Source organism: Pinus tabuliformis, chromosome 6 (assembly GCF_031772625.1).
Source record: "Pinus tabuliformis cultivar Carrire ecotype Pingquan chromosome 6, CPIR1, whole genome shotgun sequence".
Classification (NCBI taxonomy): Eukaryota; Viridiplantae; Streptophyta; class Pinopsida; order Pinales; family Pinaceae; genus Pinus; species Pinus tabuliformis.
In genome coordinates, this window is record NC_142292.1 from 1119532867 (window position 1) to 1119552189 (window position 19323).

The window sequence follows — 19323 nt, forward strand, 5'->3', positions numbered from 1 at the left end:
TGGACATTGTTCAGTGTCATGATCTTTAGTATAGATAGCACACGATATGTCTAATGGGCATTCTCGTTCTTCTTTTGACAACGTGGGCAGAAGATGGCCAAATTTTGTTCTGCTAAGGCATGTTTTTGTTTAGCCTATAGGACATCCCGCTGTGTTGTAAGAGTGCCCAAGATATCCGTCTTAAAATCTTCTAGGAGGTTTCCGATCTCCATCTATGTTACGCCTCCACTATGTGGTTTGCTTCTACTGCTCATGGGATGTCGGATTCCTGCTCCTGTGCGTGTGCTTCCTCGCAAACCCCTGATACACAAACGAATAATTTCATCATAATCTTCCTAAGAAATATCTCATTTTCCCATTAAATTTAGAGTTTCTACCCATTCCTCTTTCATTCATTTAATTAAGATAGCTCTTAGGACTTCTTTTGGTAGGGCAGTGTGTGGAGACCTCTGCAAATTATAATTAAATCATTCTACATATTCTTCTAGTGTTTCATTATCTTTTGCAGTGATCTTAAAAATCTCATCTTTCAGTTCCCTAGTTTTACAAAAGTACTGCTATCTTTTGAGGAAGGAGGTTTTCATCTCGTCCCAAGAATTGATAGTTCGTCCACCTAGACTCATAAACCATCTTAAAACTGCTCCTTTCCGAGTGGAAGGAATAGTCTTAACTTTCGGGGGTCGGTGATATAGTCATACCCTCTATAGAGGACTTCAAACTCAAACTGAAAATCATCAAGATCCTCTGTGATCATCCCATGGAAGGTTGGGATGCTCTGCAGAGGAATAGCCTTCATGGGAGCATTGGTCACTTGGTCGACTATGGGGTACTCTAATGTCGAGGTTTGACCTTGGAGTCGTTGATTTTCCATTTGGTCAAAGATGTGCCAATAATCTTTGGGGACTTTAAGGGATGCTTCTTGAGTAAGCAGAGAGTTAGCAACCCGAGCTGGCTTTGCAGCACTACCTAGATCTGGGATCAGGAGATCCTTGTTCACACAGTTGTGGTTTTTCCTTAGGAGCCCCACTAGTTTCTCCTTTTCCTTCTCTTAAGTTACAAGATTTTCCCTCTTGTAGAGGATTAGAATGTAAACTTATTATAGCTTGAAGACTTTGTTCTCATCCTCCTGTTCTGATCCTCCTACTTGGCTTTGAATCTCAGCGTAAGCTGCAGATGGTGAGCCTGCTGCTTGAGGATAACAATATAACTTTTTCCAGGTATAGCATGGAATCTTATTAACGCTTGAGACTCTGCTCTTCTTACGATTTCGTCTATAAAGGTCATTCTCCCAAGGTTCACCGACCCTTATGGTTTTGTGGATTTTGGTGGAGGATTCTGCTCTTTTTCTATTTTTCTGTTCCTAGTCATTCATAAAAAAAAATTCCTATTTAACCTCTAAGATTTTGCTAAAAAGCGGATAGGTAAGCAAGCACTTTACTTGTTAGGCATGCGGGTTCTTACCTTCCGTTTTTAAAACCCAATTCTTTCACAGCGAAAAATAAAACAATCACTTGAAACACTCTACCTAGCAATGGCACCAAAATGTTGGCTCACTAAAATGTCTTTTTACAGGCAATCTCAATCCCTACATTAGTTGTCAACCCAAGGTAAGTCTTTTTATCTCAAGAGTGTCAGCACAGTATATGCAGTGAATCTAGAGGTTATCTAATGATGAATCGTTGCAATCACTAATGACTAATTCTTCAATTCAATCCACACAATTCTGAAAAGAACTAACTATGGAAGAAATACTCTTAACACACTCTGCAATTCTATGCAACTTGTTCCGAAATTAATTGAAATTGAATGCAAATAAGAATCACACTTGGGATTGTTCAAATAGACTTAAGGCTAACTCACTCAATCAAGGAAAGAAACTATAACTATTGAACAACATTGTTAATCTATAGCAATCCAAATTAACAATCAATCTCAATTGAACAGCAAACAATGATTGAACAACAATCGATAATTGAACGACAAATGGTAATTGAACATCAAACAACAATTGAACAGCAAAACTGCATACAACAAAATTACAAATGATCTATATTGCAACCTATGGAAATTAATTGGTATTATCTCTAGGATCTATGATAACATCACTTGAAATGAACAACAATCTACTATTAACACTAATTCACTCATTCCAATCAAAGCATTACTTAAGTATGTCACGCGACTTGACTCTAAATCTAATTGAACAACAATATGAATCATTATCACAAATATTTATGATAAATGAAATAACTAATCACTGAACATTAATCAAATAGCGAAGACTAAATAGAAACACTATAACACAAGGAAGCAGTAGAACTTCTCGTGACCGGGCCCAGAGTCGCCAGAAGCCTCCGCTTAATAAGAACTCAGAATATGAATATGTATCAAACACAACCTTCTTTCATTAATGCAAGTAACAACTTACAGAGTCACTGAGATAACAACGTTATATGTTTCCAAAAAGAATAATTACATATTATCAAACTATGAACTGTCTCTAATTGCCCTTCGGCTCTATATATAACATAAAAGAGTAACTAGATAAAAGCAAATCCTCAGGATTTCCGCAATACATAATCTAATCATGTGATAAAATAGCATTGTTCAGGTTGATCTCCCACTGCCTTGTCTACCAAAGACATTGTAGTTTCCCTTTTATGGCCGCGTGTTATTTTGTCAATTGAACGGCTTTTGCCCAATCCACATCTTCTACATACAAAGATAGCAAAAAAACAGTTTCTTATGCTAGATTTGCCTATTTTGTCACCAAATGCTTTCATCCAACTTTAGCCGCGACATTTTCCTTATTTTAATCTATAAACATAAATAATCGTATAAGGATGAAGGTTAAATAAAGCAATTTACGAAGAGAAATCATTCATTTTTCCTGACCCAACAATGTGTCTGCGCACTGCGGTGTTTCAGTGGGCAAGGGAGGAAGCTTGATGGTTGCATAAACAAAGCGCATAGTTCCGAGAAGCTGGATGAGGCTAGGTTGCTTGGGAAAATGGCTAAGTGTGAGATCGGCGAAACATATGCAAACATTGATAGGTCTCAACTGTGATCGCACACAAACACTTAATGACACAATGGAGACCATCCAAGATACATGGGACATACTTTGCTTAATGCAAAAACCTTCGTGGTGTGAGTGCGTGAGGTGAGTGTGAAACATTTCTATGTGACGATAACCACTCATGCGCATGTAATTCTCTTGAAGCAAGACAACATTCCCTTTGTATGACAAGCGACAACCCTTATGCCCAAATATGACACATGCTACATGAAGATGAGAACAAGGACAACTCTTAAGATCAAGGAGGGGGGCTCGAAATCATCAACTTGCCAACAAGCGACTAAGGATAACCGATCACAGGATCCGAGGTAGGCTCTAAATTTTGCATGCGAGCAAAAATTTTGGAGGGTTGTTGTAGCCCCTACAACAACTGCTTGACCAAAACCCACAAAAAACCAAAAAGGATTTGGTCTGAATCCAACCTCCCAAATTTGGCCTCCAATATGCCCTACGACCTCCAAGCTGCTCAAGAATACAACTTGCAAGCAATACAAGCAAAAACCTCCTCCCAAACTCTGAAAATGTAGCAATCTCCTCCACAAAGGCTTCCCTTAGCTCCCCCAGCAAAGTTCAACCTTAAAGACTCATGCTCTACCTCCCACGTGTGCCCCAAATGTTGCCTATGCACTGGCCTAGGAAGTGTGAATGTCACACTGCCAAGAGGCACTCTCCTTCAGCTCCCATACTCTCCAAAATGACAGCAAACCCCTATGCCTCCTCTTCATTGCGTCCTCCAGTAATACACACCACCTGGAGATAAATACAATTGTTGAAACCCACAATGAAATCCTCCTCCTGAAGAATGATGAAAAACCTTCCTAGGGTGGCACTCGAAGTCCCCCGGAGAAAGGGTGAGCTCTTTGCTTGAAGAACTCTTGTTGAACAAGTGACTCGACTAAGCAGCTCGAGCAACCAAAGAGAAATTGATATGCCAAAAGACAATGTTCCACGAGGTCACATCCCCCCACCTGGGGGTCGATTTTCCTAGCTCCCTCGCGCTCCGGGGACATAGGGACGAGAGGGGGACGTTTCCCCACGCTCCCAAAAAATAGGGTATGCGAGGAAACTTGAAAGGGGTAGTTTCCTCCATTTTTGGGGTCGTTTCCTCGCATTGGGGTTGTTTCCTAAGTGAAAGGGGTCTTAAGGGGTCTTGAGGGGTTGTTTTCCTAGAAAAAAAATAGCAATTTTTTTTATGAAACAAAAAAATCACATTTTTTAATATTTGTTGACCAACCTTGAAGGGTTTACATTATTTTCATTTCACATTTCATTTTATGTTTGCTCCTCCTTTGAATTGAACACTGTCGTCATCGCCAAGCAACCTTCTGTCTGCTCCTTCATTGAATGGAACACTACCACTCATGTATCAGAGTTGACTTTTATATTATTCAATATTCAATGTCCATAGTTGGAAGTGGAACATCAATATGGTTTTAAGTTTAAAGTTCAAAGTTCAAAACTTTAAACATTTATTATTTTATAATTTATTTTCATCGTGCATTGTTAGCAAGTTAGTAGATTAGTAGTTACATTGTACAATTACAAAATTACATGTATGGAGTATGCTTATAATTTATATGATAATGATATCAATGATCATGCTTTTCATTTTAAATTTGTTTCACACGGACATCCCCGCACGTTTCCAAAAAATTGGTGGGGAGCTTTTGCGTAAGCCACTCCTGCATATCCCCGCTCCCTCTCCTCCTCGTCCCCGAAACTTGGCGAAACATTGCCAAAAGATGATGAAATGAGGAGAGTTTCATTCCTTATATAGATTTCGTGGAGTACTTTTCCCTCCAATTTTCCATCCATCGTGGGCCCTCACTTAACCATCGACCTTTCCCCTCCATGCAATTCGAACTAGGGAGTGTGTATTTCCCTAATGTGGATGGCCCCCCACATGAAACTTAACCACACCAAAATAATTTTTCCTAAGTCCAATCTCCTAATAAAATCGAATGGGCCCCACTATCTCCAAAATTGGCCCCAAAATACAATAATTAACCTTGTTCCAAATTAATTTAAGAAGACATGACAAATTTATATGCATAACATTTATTTCTATAAAGAAATTTACATGGATTGCTACAGGCTTTTACAATATTTTTCTGCACACATATCTATATGGTTTCACCATAATTAGATTTTGAATCTTTTTCATAACAAATTGTGTTGCCAAATAACAATTTTTACTTATTTTTTTATTATCTAACTAGAATTAAGATTGATAAAAAGTAAGTTGTGCAAAAGCTACATTAGAAAGCCAAGCAATTGACATACCTAGAATCAATGTGTGAAAGTTGGATTAGAATCAATCTGATTCTTAAACACTATATTGGAGCCAATGTGGATCACCAAGTTATCACAGTAGAAGTACAAGCTCAAATGTGAACAAAATTATTAAAAAAAAAAAAAAAATTCTCAAATGTGAACAAAATTAGAAAAATTAAAGGAAGTTGAGTCCCTTCAACTTAAATCATAAACTAAATCTCATTTTCATTTTTCATGTATACAACAAATGCATAATAACTAAAATAATTAAATTTCATGCAAATTCACTGATCTTTGACATACAAATATGTTTATCATAAATTTTATGGAGGTGTGTTTATCATATAAGATAATTAATGCTGACATAAATTTTCATATGCATAAATTTGATGGAGATACTCATCATCTAGGACAATATCTTTCTAATTTTATTGGATGTATTGGATGTATTAACAGAGAACAGGTAACTAGAACATATGATCATTGCTGCAACCAAAGATTATACAGCAATTATGATTATATAATGTTGCTGCCAACAAAAACCTAAAAATCTTCTCATAGCATACAAACCATATCAAGCAAAGCTAAACACGATTTAAATAAAAATAATTGAGCTTAAAATTCCAACTTAAATAAAAGTAATTGAGCTTAAAATTCCAACTATTTTTTTATAGAACCTGCTAAATAAAATAATTATATTAAAATAAATAAACTCAATGAAACAAAGATACATTATTGTTTCATTGCTTTTAATGAATCGTAAATCAAATAATTAAATATCAAATATTAACCTATTACATTTGACACATAAATAATAAACATCCCCCTCATTTAAAAACAATATAAAAATGTTTGATGAGAAAGAGAATCAAATTAATTAAACTGCAAAATCGATAGCTGTCTATATTCCTGTGTAGACGGACTAGAATATTTATTTCCTATTATTTGCCATCAACAAAAATTACAATTAAACCTGACTTCAAACAAATGAATGCCATTTTTTTATAATTACAATTACACTTGCCTTAAATAAATGGATGCCAATTTTTTAAAATGCGGCCACGGAGAATAATTGGCTAAGAAACCGGGGATGTGCACCATGCAATGTCATAGCATCTGTTCATCTGTACCCTCCTGCCCTGCTTCCCAGGTCTCATACTCTTACATGGAATTCCCAGGTCTTAAATTCATATATATTATGGAATTGCTTAAAAAATCTGCCCTGCACATATTTATTTGCAATATGCATATAGGTAATAGAATTCCTCTTTATTAGGCTGCCGCTTCGCAACAACCTGTGCTAGGTGCTAATGGAGGCAACAACGCCGATTCAGCCTTGCAATTTGAATAGTTTTAGCAACCATTGAAAGATTCCCTTGGTTTCAGAGAAGGGGGTGAGGATGTCAGCAGGTGGGTTTTGAAAATTAGCCTCCATGCTTAGGTCATTGAAAGACTTTACCAAATTATCCAGCCTTGCCACAAACTCTATCAAAAGTGATGCAAACGTAGCGACGGAAAGTGACCTTGCACTCTCAAGAGTTTTCTCTTCTCTGTCAATACTGAGTTCCAGGTCCACAACAGGTCTTGAGGGCCAAGACCGCTGCTTGTTAAAAGCTTTTCCTGGACTAGTGTTTCCTGCTGTCACGGAACTCACTGCCCCAAAGTGGGATCCCTCACAATCCCAACTTTTTGAAAGAACATTGACCATTACATGATCAGCTCCACTTGAAAGATTCCCAATCTGATCACCGCCTTCCTCATCTTTTATCTGATCGACATCGTCACTTTCACCCAAGGGTCCATGAATATAATCATCATTATCATGCCTACTCCCGATAACCCAGCTTTCTGAATTTACTAGAAGATAAGACCGTGCATCAATTTTCTTCTGCAGTTCTTCAGCTGCCTTGTGAACGTGAACCAATATATCTCCGGCCTTCAGTTTTGTCATCTTGTCAATGTTATTGCCCAGTTCACGCAAAACATTTGCACCTGCACAACCCACTATCCGCAGCTCATTGCCGAAAACTTGACGCAGATCAATAGGAGCCTGCAAGTATGGTCTCATATGAGATGCACAGAATATGTACAAATTTTAAACTACTATATGAATACGAATCTGCCGAGTCAGAAAGAAGACAGTTCCACCATTGTTTCAATCAACTCCTTCGGATCCTTTTATGTTGCAGAAAATCGATTTTGGAATTTTACATCTCAAACAGAATTGCACCCATATCCCCATTTCCCTTCAGGCTCTGCATTGTTTGTGCCAATACACAAACCCACTGGAGTCCCTGTATTGTAATGCTTTTGCCAGTACACAAACTCATTTCAGTCCCTGTAGTGCTTTGTTTGCTTTTGTCAAAGATAAGAAAATTCCAAATCTATTTTAGTGGGCCTATGTAATGTTCCTGTCAGCCAATTAATTTAATTATTTAATAATCCTCCTCAAATGACTTTTGATTTAATTAAGAATTAAAACTTATCAAGTCACTTATTATTAAAAAGCGACCCATGTTATTTCAGGTATTCTACTCATAGCATTTGGATGCGAAAAACTTAAAAAAAAAAAAAAGAATTCATTTGCAAAGAATTTGAAATTTGATGAAGTGATATTGGAGCTCTAGTAGCTTATTGTGTGAAGTGAAAACATTGGGGAGATCTCAGTCTCGGTGTTGGAACTTACACCCTAGTTCCAACCACTTTGGGTTCTTCATTGGCGCTTAGCGAGAAAAGACAAGATTTTGGAGCGTTTTCGTATAAGGCTGAAGCAGCGCACATGTGCAGTCAAAGGAATCTAGCCAAAGGAGGTTTCTGAAGAGGACTTAATTACTCCAACTTATCTGTTTGTCAGGTTTCCTTTCAAAATAAAATTTGATGTAATTTCCCTCTCAGAATTATAAATAAGTAGTTGGGGTTTGCAGTGGAATTTGTCTACAAGCGTTGTGATTACTGGCTCTATAATTTATTTAAATTTATTAAATTCTCAACAAAAAATCATTGTGTGCATTTTCTACAGAAAATTCATAGAAACACTTCAAGGAATTTAAATAAATAAATAAAGATAATATTGCAGTGGTATTAAAGTTGGTTTTCCTGCCAACCTGAAGGGTTTTATTTGAGAAATGTTGCAGCATGAATTATTTCTCTCAATAGAAAGGGTGAACGTGGAATTATTGCATGTTTTTGAAGATTATAACAGAAACCTCGCAAAGGTGATAGAGCAGGTTGGAGCATGGGCATCGGCAGAGGCAGTGAAGGGAAAAAGAAATTGCAGATTTGTAGATGAAGAAGTATTAGTGGCAGACCAAAAGATCAGCCTCACTAGCACAACTATTGAAAAAAAATCCTAGCACCCATGTTGCGGATGCAAGGGAAACAATGATTGAAGGTGAAGATTGTGATCAAATCCTCAAGGACAAATTGAAAGATGTAATTGTGGAAGAGGATTCAGATGCAGATAGAACACCTTTGCACCCACAGGCCAATTTAATGCAACTTGGGGAAAATGGCATCCAACTCATATGATGTCACTTGTTGGAATCATGATGCCGCTCAAGACGTGTTCAATATGAGGAAAATCCGGCATAAAAGTATAGTTCAGTTTATTGGAGTTTGCACAAGGCCATCACTTGTTCATGATCATAAGCTGAGGCAAGATCTCTCTTCTCGAGGCACATTGGTGAAATCATTCAATTCAGATTTACTTTATGAGCCCTAGGAGGTCAATGATGAGGAAGGACATGCATTTTCCACCTTTTAAACTTACTGGAATAAGTGCCTTAACATGCCATATGATCCATCAGCTCCCCTTCTACATCCCAAAGGGATTGTTATAGGTGAAGTGTCTAATTGCCCATAGATGATCTAATCCTAGAGAATGAATCTGAAAAGGCCAACAATGCACTTTTGGTAAGAGCATGGTTGTAACAACTTTTTTGGCCACCCCTCTTGTAATTATCACTGTGAATTTGTAATTCATGTAAATATTATGGAAATATAAACACAATGATTGGCTAAGAGGAGTGGACAAGAGCTTAGAGGTATGGGGAGGAGTTGCTTGGGAATTGGTTAATTTAGGTTGTTCATTTAATAGCCACCAATTCTTCTGAGTGGGTTTAATGGCTTGCACAATAGGCAGGGAGGTTGAGTATGGGTTTCCTAATTGAAGGACAAGCCCATACCACCTATGCCCTTGAAGAGTGCATTGGGTGGTCAACATGCAAAAGGGGAGACCAGGGTCAGTGGAAGAAAAGAGGAGCCGACAAGAAAAGAGATTCATCATTCGAACACACAGGGAGGTTTGAGCAAGAGGAAAGCTCATGCACAAGAGTATGTTGGGGTAGGCCTACAAGGTTTGTGAGGCGAAGTTGTGCAAGGAAGGACTTGGCATAGCATAGGCACGAGAGCTTAAGTATGCGGGGATGCATGGCTTGACAAAACGGCAAGAGGAGCAAGTGGAGACACAACATAGTATGGATTCCTGCTAGATTAAGAGGGTGGAACCGCTATGTGCTCTGGATCCCTACATAATAGACACAAAGGAGCGTGGTTGAAGAGAAGTAGGTGGAGGCAATGTTCATTTTGGAGTCCTGTGAGGTGGAACACACTGTACTCAGAGTCTTGGTAGGAAAAGGGGAAACTCTATGTATGTTTGAAACACTTGCAGGTGAGCAAGTGGAGACATTGTGCATTTGGGAGTCCTGCAAGGTGGAGCAAGTGGAACATAGTGTACTCTGAAGTCCTGGTAGGCAGCGGGAAAGCTCTTGGTGGTTCAAATATTTGTGGGGTTAGCAAATAGAGATTTAGTGTGTTCTAGATCCCTAGTTGAACAAGTGGAGACACTGGGAGTTATAATTATGAGCTAAGCATGTGGAAGCGAGATGGTCTTTGGATTCCTGTGTGAGCAATTGATTGGCATCAATTTTAATTCCCTTGAGCATTTACTTCTCAAACTCTAAATCTGACTCAGGGGTGGTCAACTGCAAAAAAAAAATTGCATTGTAGTTGGGCTACGGTTGGATGGAGAGTTGAAGCCCCTCCCCCAATTTACAGTCATTAAGCTCTACAAATAAGTGTATCTACTTGTACTTTTGTTGCATTATGAATGTTGAATGATATTGTTATGGGTTATAACAATGAATGTATCAGTATTGCTTATGGAGGAATGGTGTTATTCCTAGTTTCCCATGATGAGGCACGTGTGATGGTTCTCATGGTTTGAGATGGATCTGCAGATTCCTATGATTGTTGATAATCTCCCGAATGCATTGTTACTTACGTAATAAGTATGGTTGTTGTTGAGTTCAGTTGACTATCACAGTGTGTGATTTTATTGTTGATATGCATCAATATCATGGATAATTAGATATTGTTTTTGGATTCAACTGCGTTAAGTAAGTCATTAACGTATGACCATTTCCATGAGAGTTAGTCGTAACTGACTAATTTCTCATGATTTTTTGAATTGTTCACTTAGCACTCATTGCATCGGGTGATGCTCACAGGGGTGAAGAAGTGGGATTGAAACTAGTGAAATGAATCACATAGCGTCAATCGTCACTTCCGGGGCTTGCACCCGGTAACCAGGACTTCCCGGGAGGTCACCCATCCGAGATCTCCTCTGGCTCAAGCGCGCTTAACTGTGGAGTTTTCCCCACAATCAAGCCCACTTAACTTGCTACCCCATTTGCAAAACCTTAGCAAGTATTGTGCCTCATGAACCATTCAAGTAGAGATCCCTTCACTCTTTTTGAATTTAAGTATTAGGGGTTTACGCAGTGCATTATATTAGATATCGTTTTTGGGATTCAACTGCGTTAAGTAAGTCATTAACGTATGACCATTTCCATGAGAGTTACTCGTAACTGACTAATTTCTCATGATTTTTTGAATTATTCACTTAGCACTCATTGCATCGAGTGATGCTCACAGGGGTGAAGAAGTGGGATTGAAACTAGTGAAATGAATCACATAGCGTCAATCGTCACTTCCGGGGCTTGCACCCAGTAACCAGGGCTTCTCAGGAGGTCACCCATCCCAGATCTCCTCTGGCTCAAGCGCGCTTAACTGTGGAGTTTTCCCCACAATCAAGCCCACTTAACTTGCTACCCCATTTGCAAAACCTTAGCAAGTATTGTGCCTAAGTCATTAACGTATGACTTAGGCACAGTTAATGTGGAATTCCACAGTTAATGTGTATGTGGCATGCTATATCAGTGAATCTCATAGTTCTTGTTGTAGATACGTTGAAATTTTATTTCCCTACTATAGCTATGTTTTACGCCTAGAGCGTGTTGGTATTGGTCTTCGTAATTGCTATTTGGCTCTTCCTATGATGTAATTCTTATGTACTTGTAGAAAGAAGAAAAAGAAAAGTATTTTTGTAAAAGAAAAATTATTTATTTAAGCATGGATTTCATGCTCAAGGTCATTGGTCATTAGGTCAAAGCACCCATTGAGTCTAGGGTTTTTTTAATCTTTAGTCAAATTTTATGTCATGATGTAATAAACCCGATTAGGCTCTTGTATCAAGAAAGAAAATATTATTTTGATGTTCAGAAAAGTCTAGTTAGATTCCAAGACCAAGTCGGCCAGCGTCCCTTAAAGTCAGCCCAGTGAAAAGTGATGGAAGCCAGTGAAAAGGGTATATAAAGAAGAGTTTCGACCTCCTTGAAGAGACACAACACATGTTCTAATCTGTGGCTAAGAAGATGTGTGAAGATCCTTAGAGGCTAGGAAAGCCTTGAGAAAGAAGAAAGAGAAGTTGCAACATTTCGAAGGTCTAAATTTCTCCATTTTTGGCTCTTGTGCAAGTACCTTAAGGTTTCTAGGGTTTCCTCAATTCAAAATTGCGGAAGAATATAATGGAAAGAAAGGTTGGTTAACTTAAGTCTTGGTGAAGGTCTAGAGTCTTGTTTTGGGTCTTGGAAGTCTCTTTTGGGTTTTCCCCTATTGGAGGGGTTTTTCCCTGGCTTGGAGCCTATATCTTGTGTTCATGATTGTGATCTTCTTGGTTTGTTCTCCATTTTTGGCTCTCGTGCAAGTACCTTAAGGTTTCTAGGGTTTCCTCAATTCAAAATTGCGGAAGAATATAATGGAAAGAAAGGTTGGTTAACTTAAGTCTTGGTGAAGGTCTAGAGTCTTGTTTTGGGTCTTGGAAGTCTCTTTTGGGTTTTCCCTTGTTGGAGGGGTTTTGCCCTGGCTTGGACCCTATATCTTGTGTTCATGGTTGTGATCTTCTTGTTTTGACATTTATTTGATGATAATAATGCACACATAATAATCTAAGTGTAAGGTCTCTAAGTATAGAATTTTATTGAATTACTTCTAGTTTTGCAAACCGTGAAATTTAGGAAATTACCTGTTTGTTAACTTAAGTCTTGGTGAAGGTCTAGAGTCCTGTTTTGGGTCTTGGAAGTCTCTTTTGGGTTTTTCCCTGGCTTGGAGCCTATATCTTGTGTTCATGGTTGTGATATTCTTGTTTTGACATTTATTTGATGATAAGAACACACACATAATAATCTAAGTGTGAGGTCTCTACGTATAGAATTTTATGAAATTACTTCTAGTTTTGCAGACCGTGAGATTTACAAAAATACCTGTTTGTTTTTCTTTGAATTTGATGTCGATCCCATGCTGTCCTCGTTCCCAATTTTGCTCATGTTAGCAAATGACCAATCCTCCCAGCCAAGCTGAGCACAACCTTGGTACTCAGCTCCAAAATACTTCCCCATCAGAGTATTTTGGTCCCCTGTGCCCAAAAACTTCAAAAACAATTGCTCAATTCTCAAGTTTTGATTCGAAAATCAAGCCCTGAATTGAATCTTCAGCTCTGATTCAGATCTCTCATTCTCCTTCCAGTCTTTCTTTCCCAAAAACCCCCTCCTCTTTCGGTGTCTCTGCGTACTTGGGATAAATACCATCCCTAGGCGGTCACTGCCTTCTTCCACCGCCCTCATTAGATTTTAATTGACAAATATAGCTTTACGTGTAATGAGAGATGAGGATATGTGTTTATGTGTGTTGATATCTTGATATGTTTGACATGTTTAAACTTTAATAACTTTAACTTTTATAAAATTTAATTATAATAATAAAATCAATAGTTATACATATATATCAAATTTTTGTTATATTAGTTTAGAAACTTTAACTCATAAATATATATATATATATATAAACAATACTTAACTTATAACTTTAACTCTATAATGATCAATATTTACATTAGAAGGATTGGAATTGTAAATTTTATTTAACAACCTTATAAGTACGAAGTATTTATTATGTATATTTTGAGTGTCGGATTTTAGGTAGTATCTCTCTTTTCAATAATTTAGGTATTTAGTCCATTTTCATTCATTTAAACATTTTTTCTAATTTTTTAATAAGTATACTAGTGCAAAGCATGCGATGTGTGCATATGTAGCTATCATACACATACATCGTATGCATGCGAATACTCTTTTGCTTATAGATCGAAGTGGGTCATTACACTAAGAAGAACATAATCACAAATAATTGTCATGAATGGAAAATGAAATAAACTTGTTGCCCTAAGGAATTTTCCAACATGGAATCAGAGCTAAGGACAGTGGCATAAAGGCAGCTAGAAGATCATTGTTGTGTGGAAAAAAAGGGTTTCAAGTCTAGCAAAGAGGACTGTGTACAAGGTCGAGCTATCTTGAATCAATACTGAGTTTGAAGAATATATTTATGAATCAACCCTCTGAAATTAGGCTGCAAACCTGGGCTAGAAGTTCAAAGTAAATAAAAGAGTCGAGAATCATTTTTGTCATCCGAAAGGCTAGACTATAAGTTTAGATAAGGTCGAGAATACTAGGAGAAAGATCGAAGACCTGTGCTCAAAATTCAAAAGTCCTGTAACACATTTCAGAAATCCAAACATCTTCATTGAAGTCTGAAACTACAGTAATACTATAGGAGTCGAGACCTGTAATCGCATCTTAGAGAGGTCGAATTGAAGTTTTAGTATTCTAGATGACTAACCTATTGGCAAGCAAAGCGCGGTCCATTGAAGAAGAAACAAGCCTACAAGATTGAATAGCGCTTTTAAGACGAGTTTTAAGCTCACTTTAGTGACAGTTAGAAGCCCTAACCAAAAGTTTGAATTAAATAAGATTGATTCCAAAACTGTCATCAAGGTCATCAAAGTTAGAATGAATTGTGTTATCTCATTCAAAGTTTGTTTGAAGCAAGAGGAAATCTAGTTTGAGGACCTTGAGCAGCACCTACAACATAACCTAACTAGAGTTAAAGAAGAACAATAGTTCGTCCCTTGAGAAGAGAATCTTGTCTTGTCATTCTTGAAATCCTTTGTTGAACCCAGTTTTGGAGGAAGTATCAAGCATCTTGACAAGCATAAATTTGTAGTGATCCTTGAAGTCCAAAATTATAGGCATCTCAAGGGCCTGAAATTGCAGTGAAAGAGACAGCAGGTTGAGCTTATCATCAAATTTTTGTAGTATCTGTGGTTCGCTTGGTGAAAGAAGCTATACTTGAAGTATGATTTAAGGACGTGATAAAACATCTATAACATACAAGAATTCAACTAGAACAACAGTTGGCCATCTTGTCAAGCAACTTGTCTTGACACCTTTGAAAACCCCTCTTGAAGAAGCAGAGCTTGAAGTCACCTTGTGAAGAACATCTTAGTTTGGCTTTGCTCTTAGAAAGATCATCAATGGAAGTTGTACCTATGAAGGCAATCCTTGGTCTGAGCAACTTTGGAAACAAGAAGAAGATCATGGCATCTTGAAGAAATATGTGATCATGGAGGACTAAGGTATGTAGTCCTTAGGGTATGAAAAAAATGTTTTTATGCATATAAGTTATAACGTGAATTGCATTAGGGTTTGTGACATGTTTGATTCTAGGGTTTTATAATAAAATTGTCAATAACTAGGATTTGTAAACCCTAGTTGATATTTGGAAACCCTAGTTGTATGGAAACCCTAACCATAAGCTACTTGTTCCCTCAGAGAAACCCTAACTCTTGATTTCTAGGGTATGTAGGTAGTCTAGGGTTTATGGGAATCCCTAGCGAACATGAAAATATAGGGTATGACATAGAGACCCTAACGCTACCTAGGGTTTGTACTTAAAAACCCTAGGCTTCCATCCTCTAAGATTCCATGAAAACCATAGATTGACAAAAAGTGTCATCATGCTCTTGTACTTGTATATTTTGCTTGGTGTTACTTGATGACTAAAGTAAGTAGTTAATGAAGGAAACAAAATAAGTAAGATATATTGATTTTATGTCATGAAGAGCATGATGAATGAAGAAAATAGAAACTTGATAATCAAATTGGATCCTTGGGCACTCTGACTAAGGTAGATTCATATGAAGGTGGACCAGGAGGATGTTAATGCTTCATTGAAGAAGAATAGAAACTTGATAATCAAACTGGATCCTTGGGCACTCTGACTAAGGTAGACTCATATGAAGGTGGACCATGAGGATGTTAATGCTTCATTGAAGAAGACTGTCATGGAGAGAGGGATCCTTCAAGGTTTGTAGAAGGAGAAACTCAATGTATGTTTAAAAATTACGAGAGATGTCTCCATCATATAAGAAGGTACGATCATTTTGTCTTTAAATTTTTCTTTATATTAATGACTCTCATTTCTAGGGTTTTGCTATAGAATCATAAAGATTCTTAATATTGTTAGGGTATTTAATATTTGGATTAAATCAACCCTTGTAATAACTATCCTTTGCTATTTTTCACTTAGGTAAAACCATAGCTTTTGGATGTTTAGGGTTTGTTGATGGCATCTAGGGCATATGATAAAACACTATCTTTTTAGGGTTTGATGATGGTATCTATGGTTTGTGACCAAACCCTAGCAAAGGTTTTTGTAAGAATCTAGGACATGAAATTGTAACCCTTGTTGATTGCTTCCGCTATGATTGTGACCCTAAGTTTAGGTCTTGAATATTTAAAGTTTAATTTTGTAATATCCCTTAGCAGAGATATCCCTCAAACACAAGCTCAAAGAGATAAAACAATAACAGTAGTGCAACATACAATAATGTATACATGGAATATAAGCAAATACTCGAGAAATGCAGAAAGAAATGCTAAGCCATTTTATTATACTGAGCAATGGAAAGAGTACAAGAGGTGATCAGAAAGATAGCACATCGAATTGCACAAGGCAAGTGAAGAAATACACTCAGAATGGTAAAGAAATGGCCTCTCTCTGAACTGTGTCCAAACTGACGGAGCACTGCTATGCTGCTGCTACTACTGGAATCAAATGAGGATTTGGGGTTGTTCCCCTCAGAAAATGTGGAAACTCTGGAATCAGCCTCTGCTCAATAAACCCAGAAAAGCCCAGAAAGCTTTTCCAAAATAGCTGACCCCCGAAAATTCACCCCCTTGGGGATCTACGCAATCCCTCAAGGCTCTACGGTGCCCCTGAAGAGAATCCTCCAAAACTCTACCCGAAACTCTGCCAAAATCCTCCAATATGCAAGGGTTGATCCCTTGCTCAATCTCCCAACTCAAATCCTCCACATAAACCCAGTTCGGAGCTCCTACCAAAAGAAACTACGTCCTCCCTCTCAAGACTGCGCAGTCATCAAAATGCTCAGCTCCTCCTCAACTCCAGAAATCGCTCCTCCTGCAAAATACTGATGGAACTACCTTGCCTGAGCAGGCACTCGAAGTCCCTCGGGACTAAGGGTGAGATCTCCGATTGGAGACACTCGATGCACTAAACAGTGTTGCAGACAGGCTAAACAGCTAGCGTGCTCTAAGTCGAAGTGACTATCTCAAATGCAACATAATCGAATGATCAAAATGAGGAGGCTCCTCTCTCCTTTATAGCGTTGGCCTCTCTCAAGACCCTAAAGCCCACCTCCTCCAACGTAGCCTCTCTCTTGCCACGTGTTCCTTCTCCATCTGCGCAGTCCCTCCAAGTGTCTACGTGGACCCCTTCTCTACGTGGCCCTTGGGCCCCCTTGGCTCCCCTTTTAAGTTACAATGTTGTGCTACTAGGGAGTGACTTTATTCATAAAGTGAGTTATGTCCCCCTTTCCTCACCTTTTTATTTATAAATAACTATAGAAGGCAAAATTGAGCAAAATCAAATATTCCAATTAGCCATGGCTAATTAGGAATATTACAAATTTCTTATTCAAAGTTTTGATAACCCTAGATGCTTTCCTTGTGATAACATGATAACCCTAGTTTGATAAAGCTAATTTCATGCCCTTATACATGTTATTTGTGTGCTTAGTTGTACTTGTTGTCAAGATTTGCAGGCACATAGTTTGCAAGAGGTATGCCTACCTCATACTTGATGATGACCTTATGATGATGATGAGCAAGATGGAAAGAGGGATCTATAAGAACCCTGATGACATTGAAGTTTACATTGATGATTGAAAGATTACCTTGTTGCCATATGAAGATAAAAGGAATAAAGTTTTGGAAGGTCAAAGTTCTCCGATGATATGATGATGCAAAAGAAAGAGCATGTGTAGCTAATAGAATGCCCCCTTCCTCATCAGATCTGTCAAGGGGGCAGCAAGCTCTGAGAAACTCTTGACGAACTTCCGGTAGTAAGTACAAATGCCAATGGATCCCCGAAGTTCTGTCACGTTCCTCGGCTCTGGCCAATCTCTGATGGCCTTGATCTTCTCCTCATGGACTCTCACTCCGTCCACCCCTATGATGTGTCCCAAGTACAACATCTCCGTCAACCCAAACTCACACTTGGAGAGCTTAGCATAGAACTGCTGCTCCTCCAAGATGCGCAACATTGTCTCAATGTGTTGGAGATGCTCCTCCCAAGTCCTGCTGTAAATGATAATATCATCAAAGAACACCAACACAAACTTCCTTTAGTGACTACGGAAGATGTGATTCATGCAGGACTGGAATGTCGCTAGGGCGTTGGTTAGCCCGAAGGGCATCACCAAAAACTCGTGCCCATAGTGACACCTGAAGGTGGTCTTGGGAATGTCCTGCTCCCTCACGCGAATCTGATGGTACCCAAATCTCGAATCAATCTTTGAGAAGAACCGTGCTCCTCTCAACTCATCCATCAACTCATCGATCCTGGGTATGGGGTACCTGTTCTTCAGAGTCTTCTTGTTCAGGGCCCTATAGTCAATGCACATCCTCAATGTGTCGTCCTTCTTCTTCACCAACACCACGGAAGAAGCAAAAGGATTCGTGCTCGGCCGAATGTGCCAGAGAGCCAGCAACTCCTGAATGGCCCGCTCAATCTCATCCCGATAGGCCTTGGGATGCCTATAGGGGGTAGTAATCACTGCTTGTATGCCCTGCTCAAGCTCAATGGTGTGCTCAAACCACCGGTCCGGTGGCTGTCCCGATGGAATCTCCCCAAACACTGTGGCATACTGGTCAAGGATGGATTGTATCTCTAGGTGCACCGTCAGCCCTGTGGTCCTTGCCTCTGATGCACGCAGCTCCACTGCCCACTCTACATCTCCTTTCCGGAAGACTGCCTCCATCCGATGAGCCAAAACAGTCTGAGGCGGATATGTGTGCTGTCCTCGTATCTTCTCATGCCTCCCTGTCTTCTCATCATCCCACTCCATCTCTAGGGCCTTCCAATCTGTTGTGACCTTCCCTAGAGTGAAAGCCACTAAACACCCAGTATCATGTTGGTGTCCGGAATATCGACCACGAAAAAGTGGTCAGTCAGTGTGTAGGTGCCCATCGTCACTGATAACTCTAGAACATAACGAGCACACACCATGGTCTGATCTCCTGGGACCAAAACTGAAAAGCCATCGAAGCTCTTTGTCTGTATACCTCTCCGCTCAACCATCTGTGCATCGATGAAGTTGTGGGTTGCCCCACTATCAACCAAAACTGATACTTGCTAGCCACGTACTGTCCCCCGTACGCGCAGCGTCAAATACTTGGGAACTCCTCGCAATGCTGCAAGGGTCCCTCTGGTAG

General features: G+C 38.9%; 1 protein-coding gene across 2 annotated transcripts in view; it reads right to left on the reverse strand.

The window, feature by feature from the left end:
• Nucleotides 1-6183: 6183 nt before the first annotated feature.
• Nucleotides 6184-19323, reverse strand: part of LOC149262809 (aluminum-activated malate transporter 9-like) — a 167955-nt gene continuing 154815 nt past the window's right edge. For both annotated transcript variants that reach the window (XM_089425266.1, XM_089425263.1), the window contains exon 6: nt 6184-7403. In XM_089425266.1, coding sequence (XP_089281392.1) covers nt 6684-7403 — 720 coding nt within the window. In that variant the 3' untranslated portion in view covers nt 6184-6683. The remainder of the gene's footprint in view (nt 7404-19323) is intronic.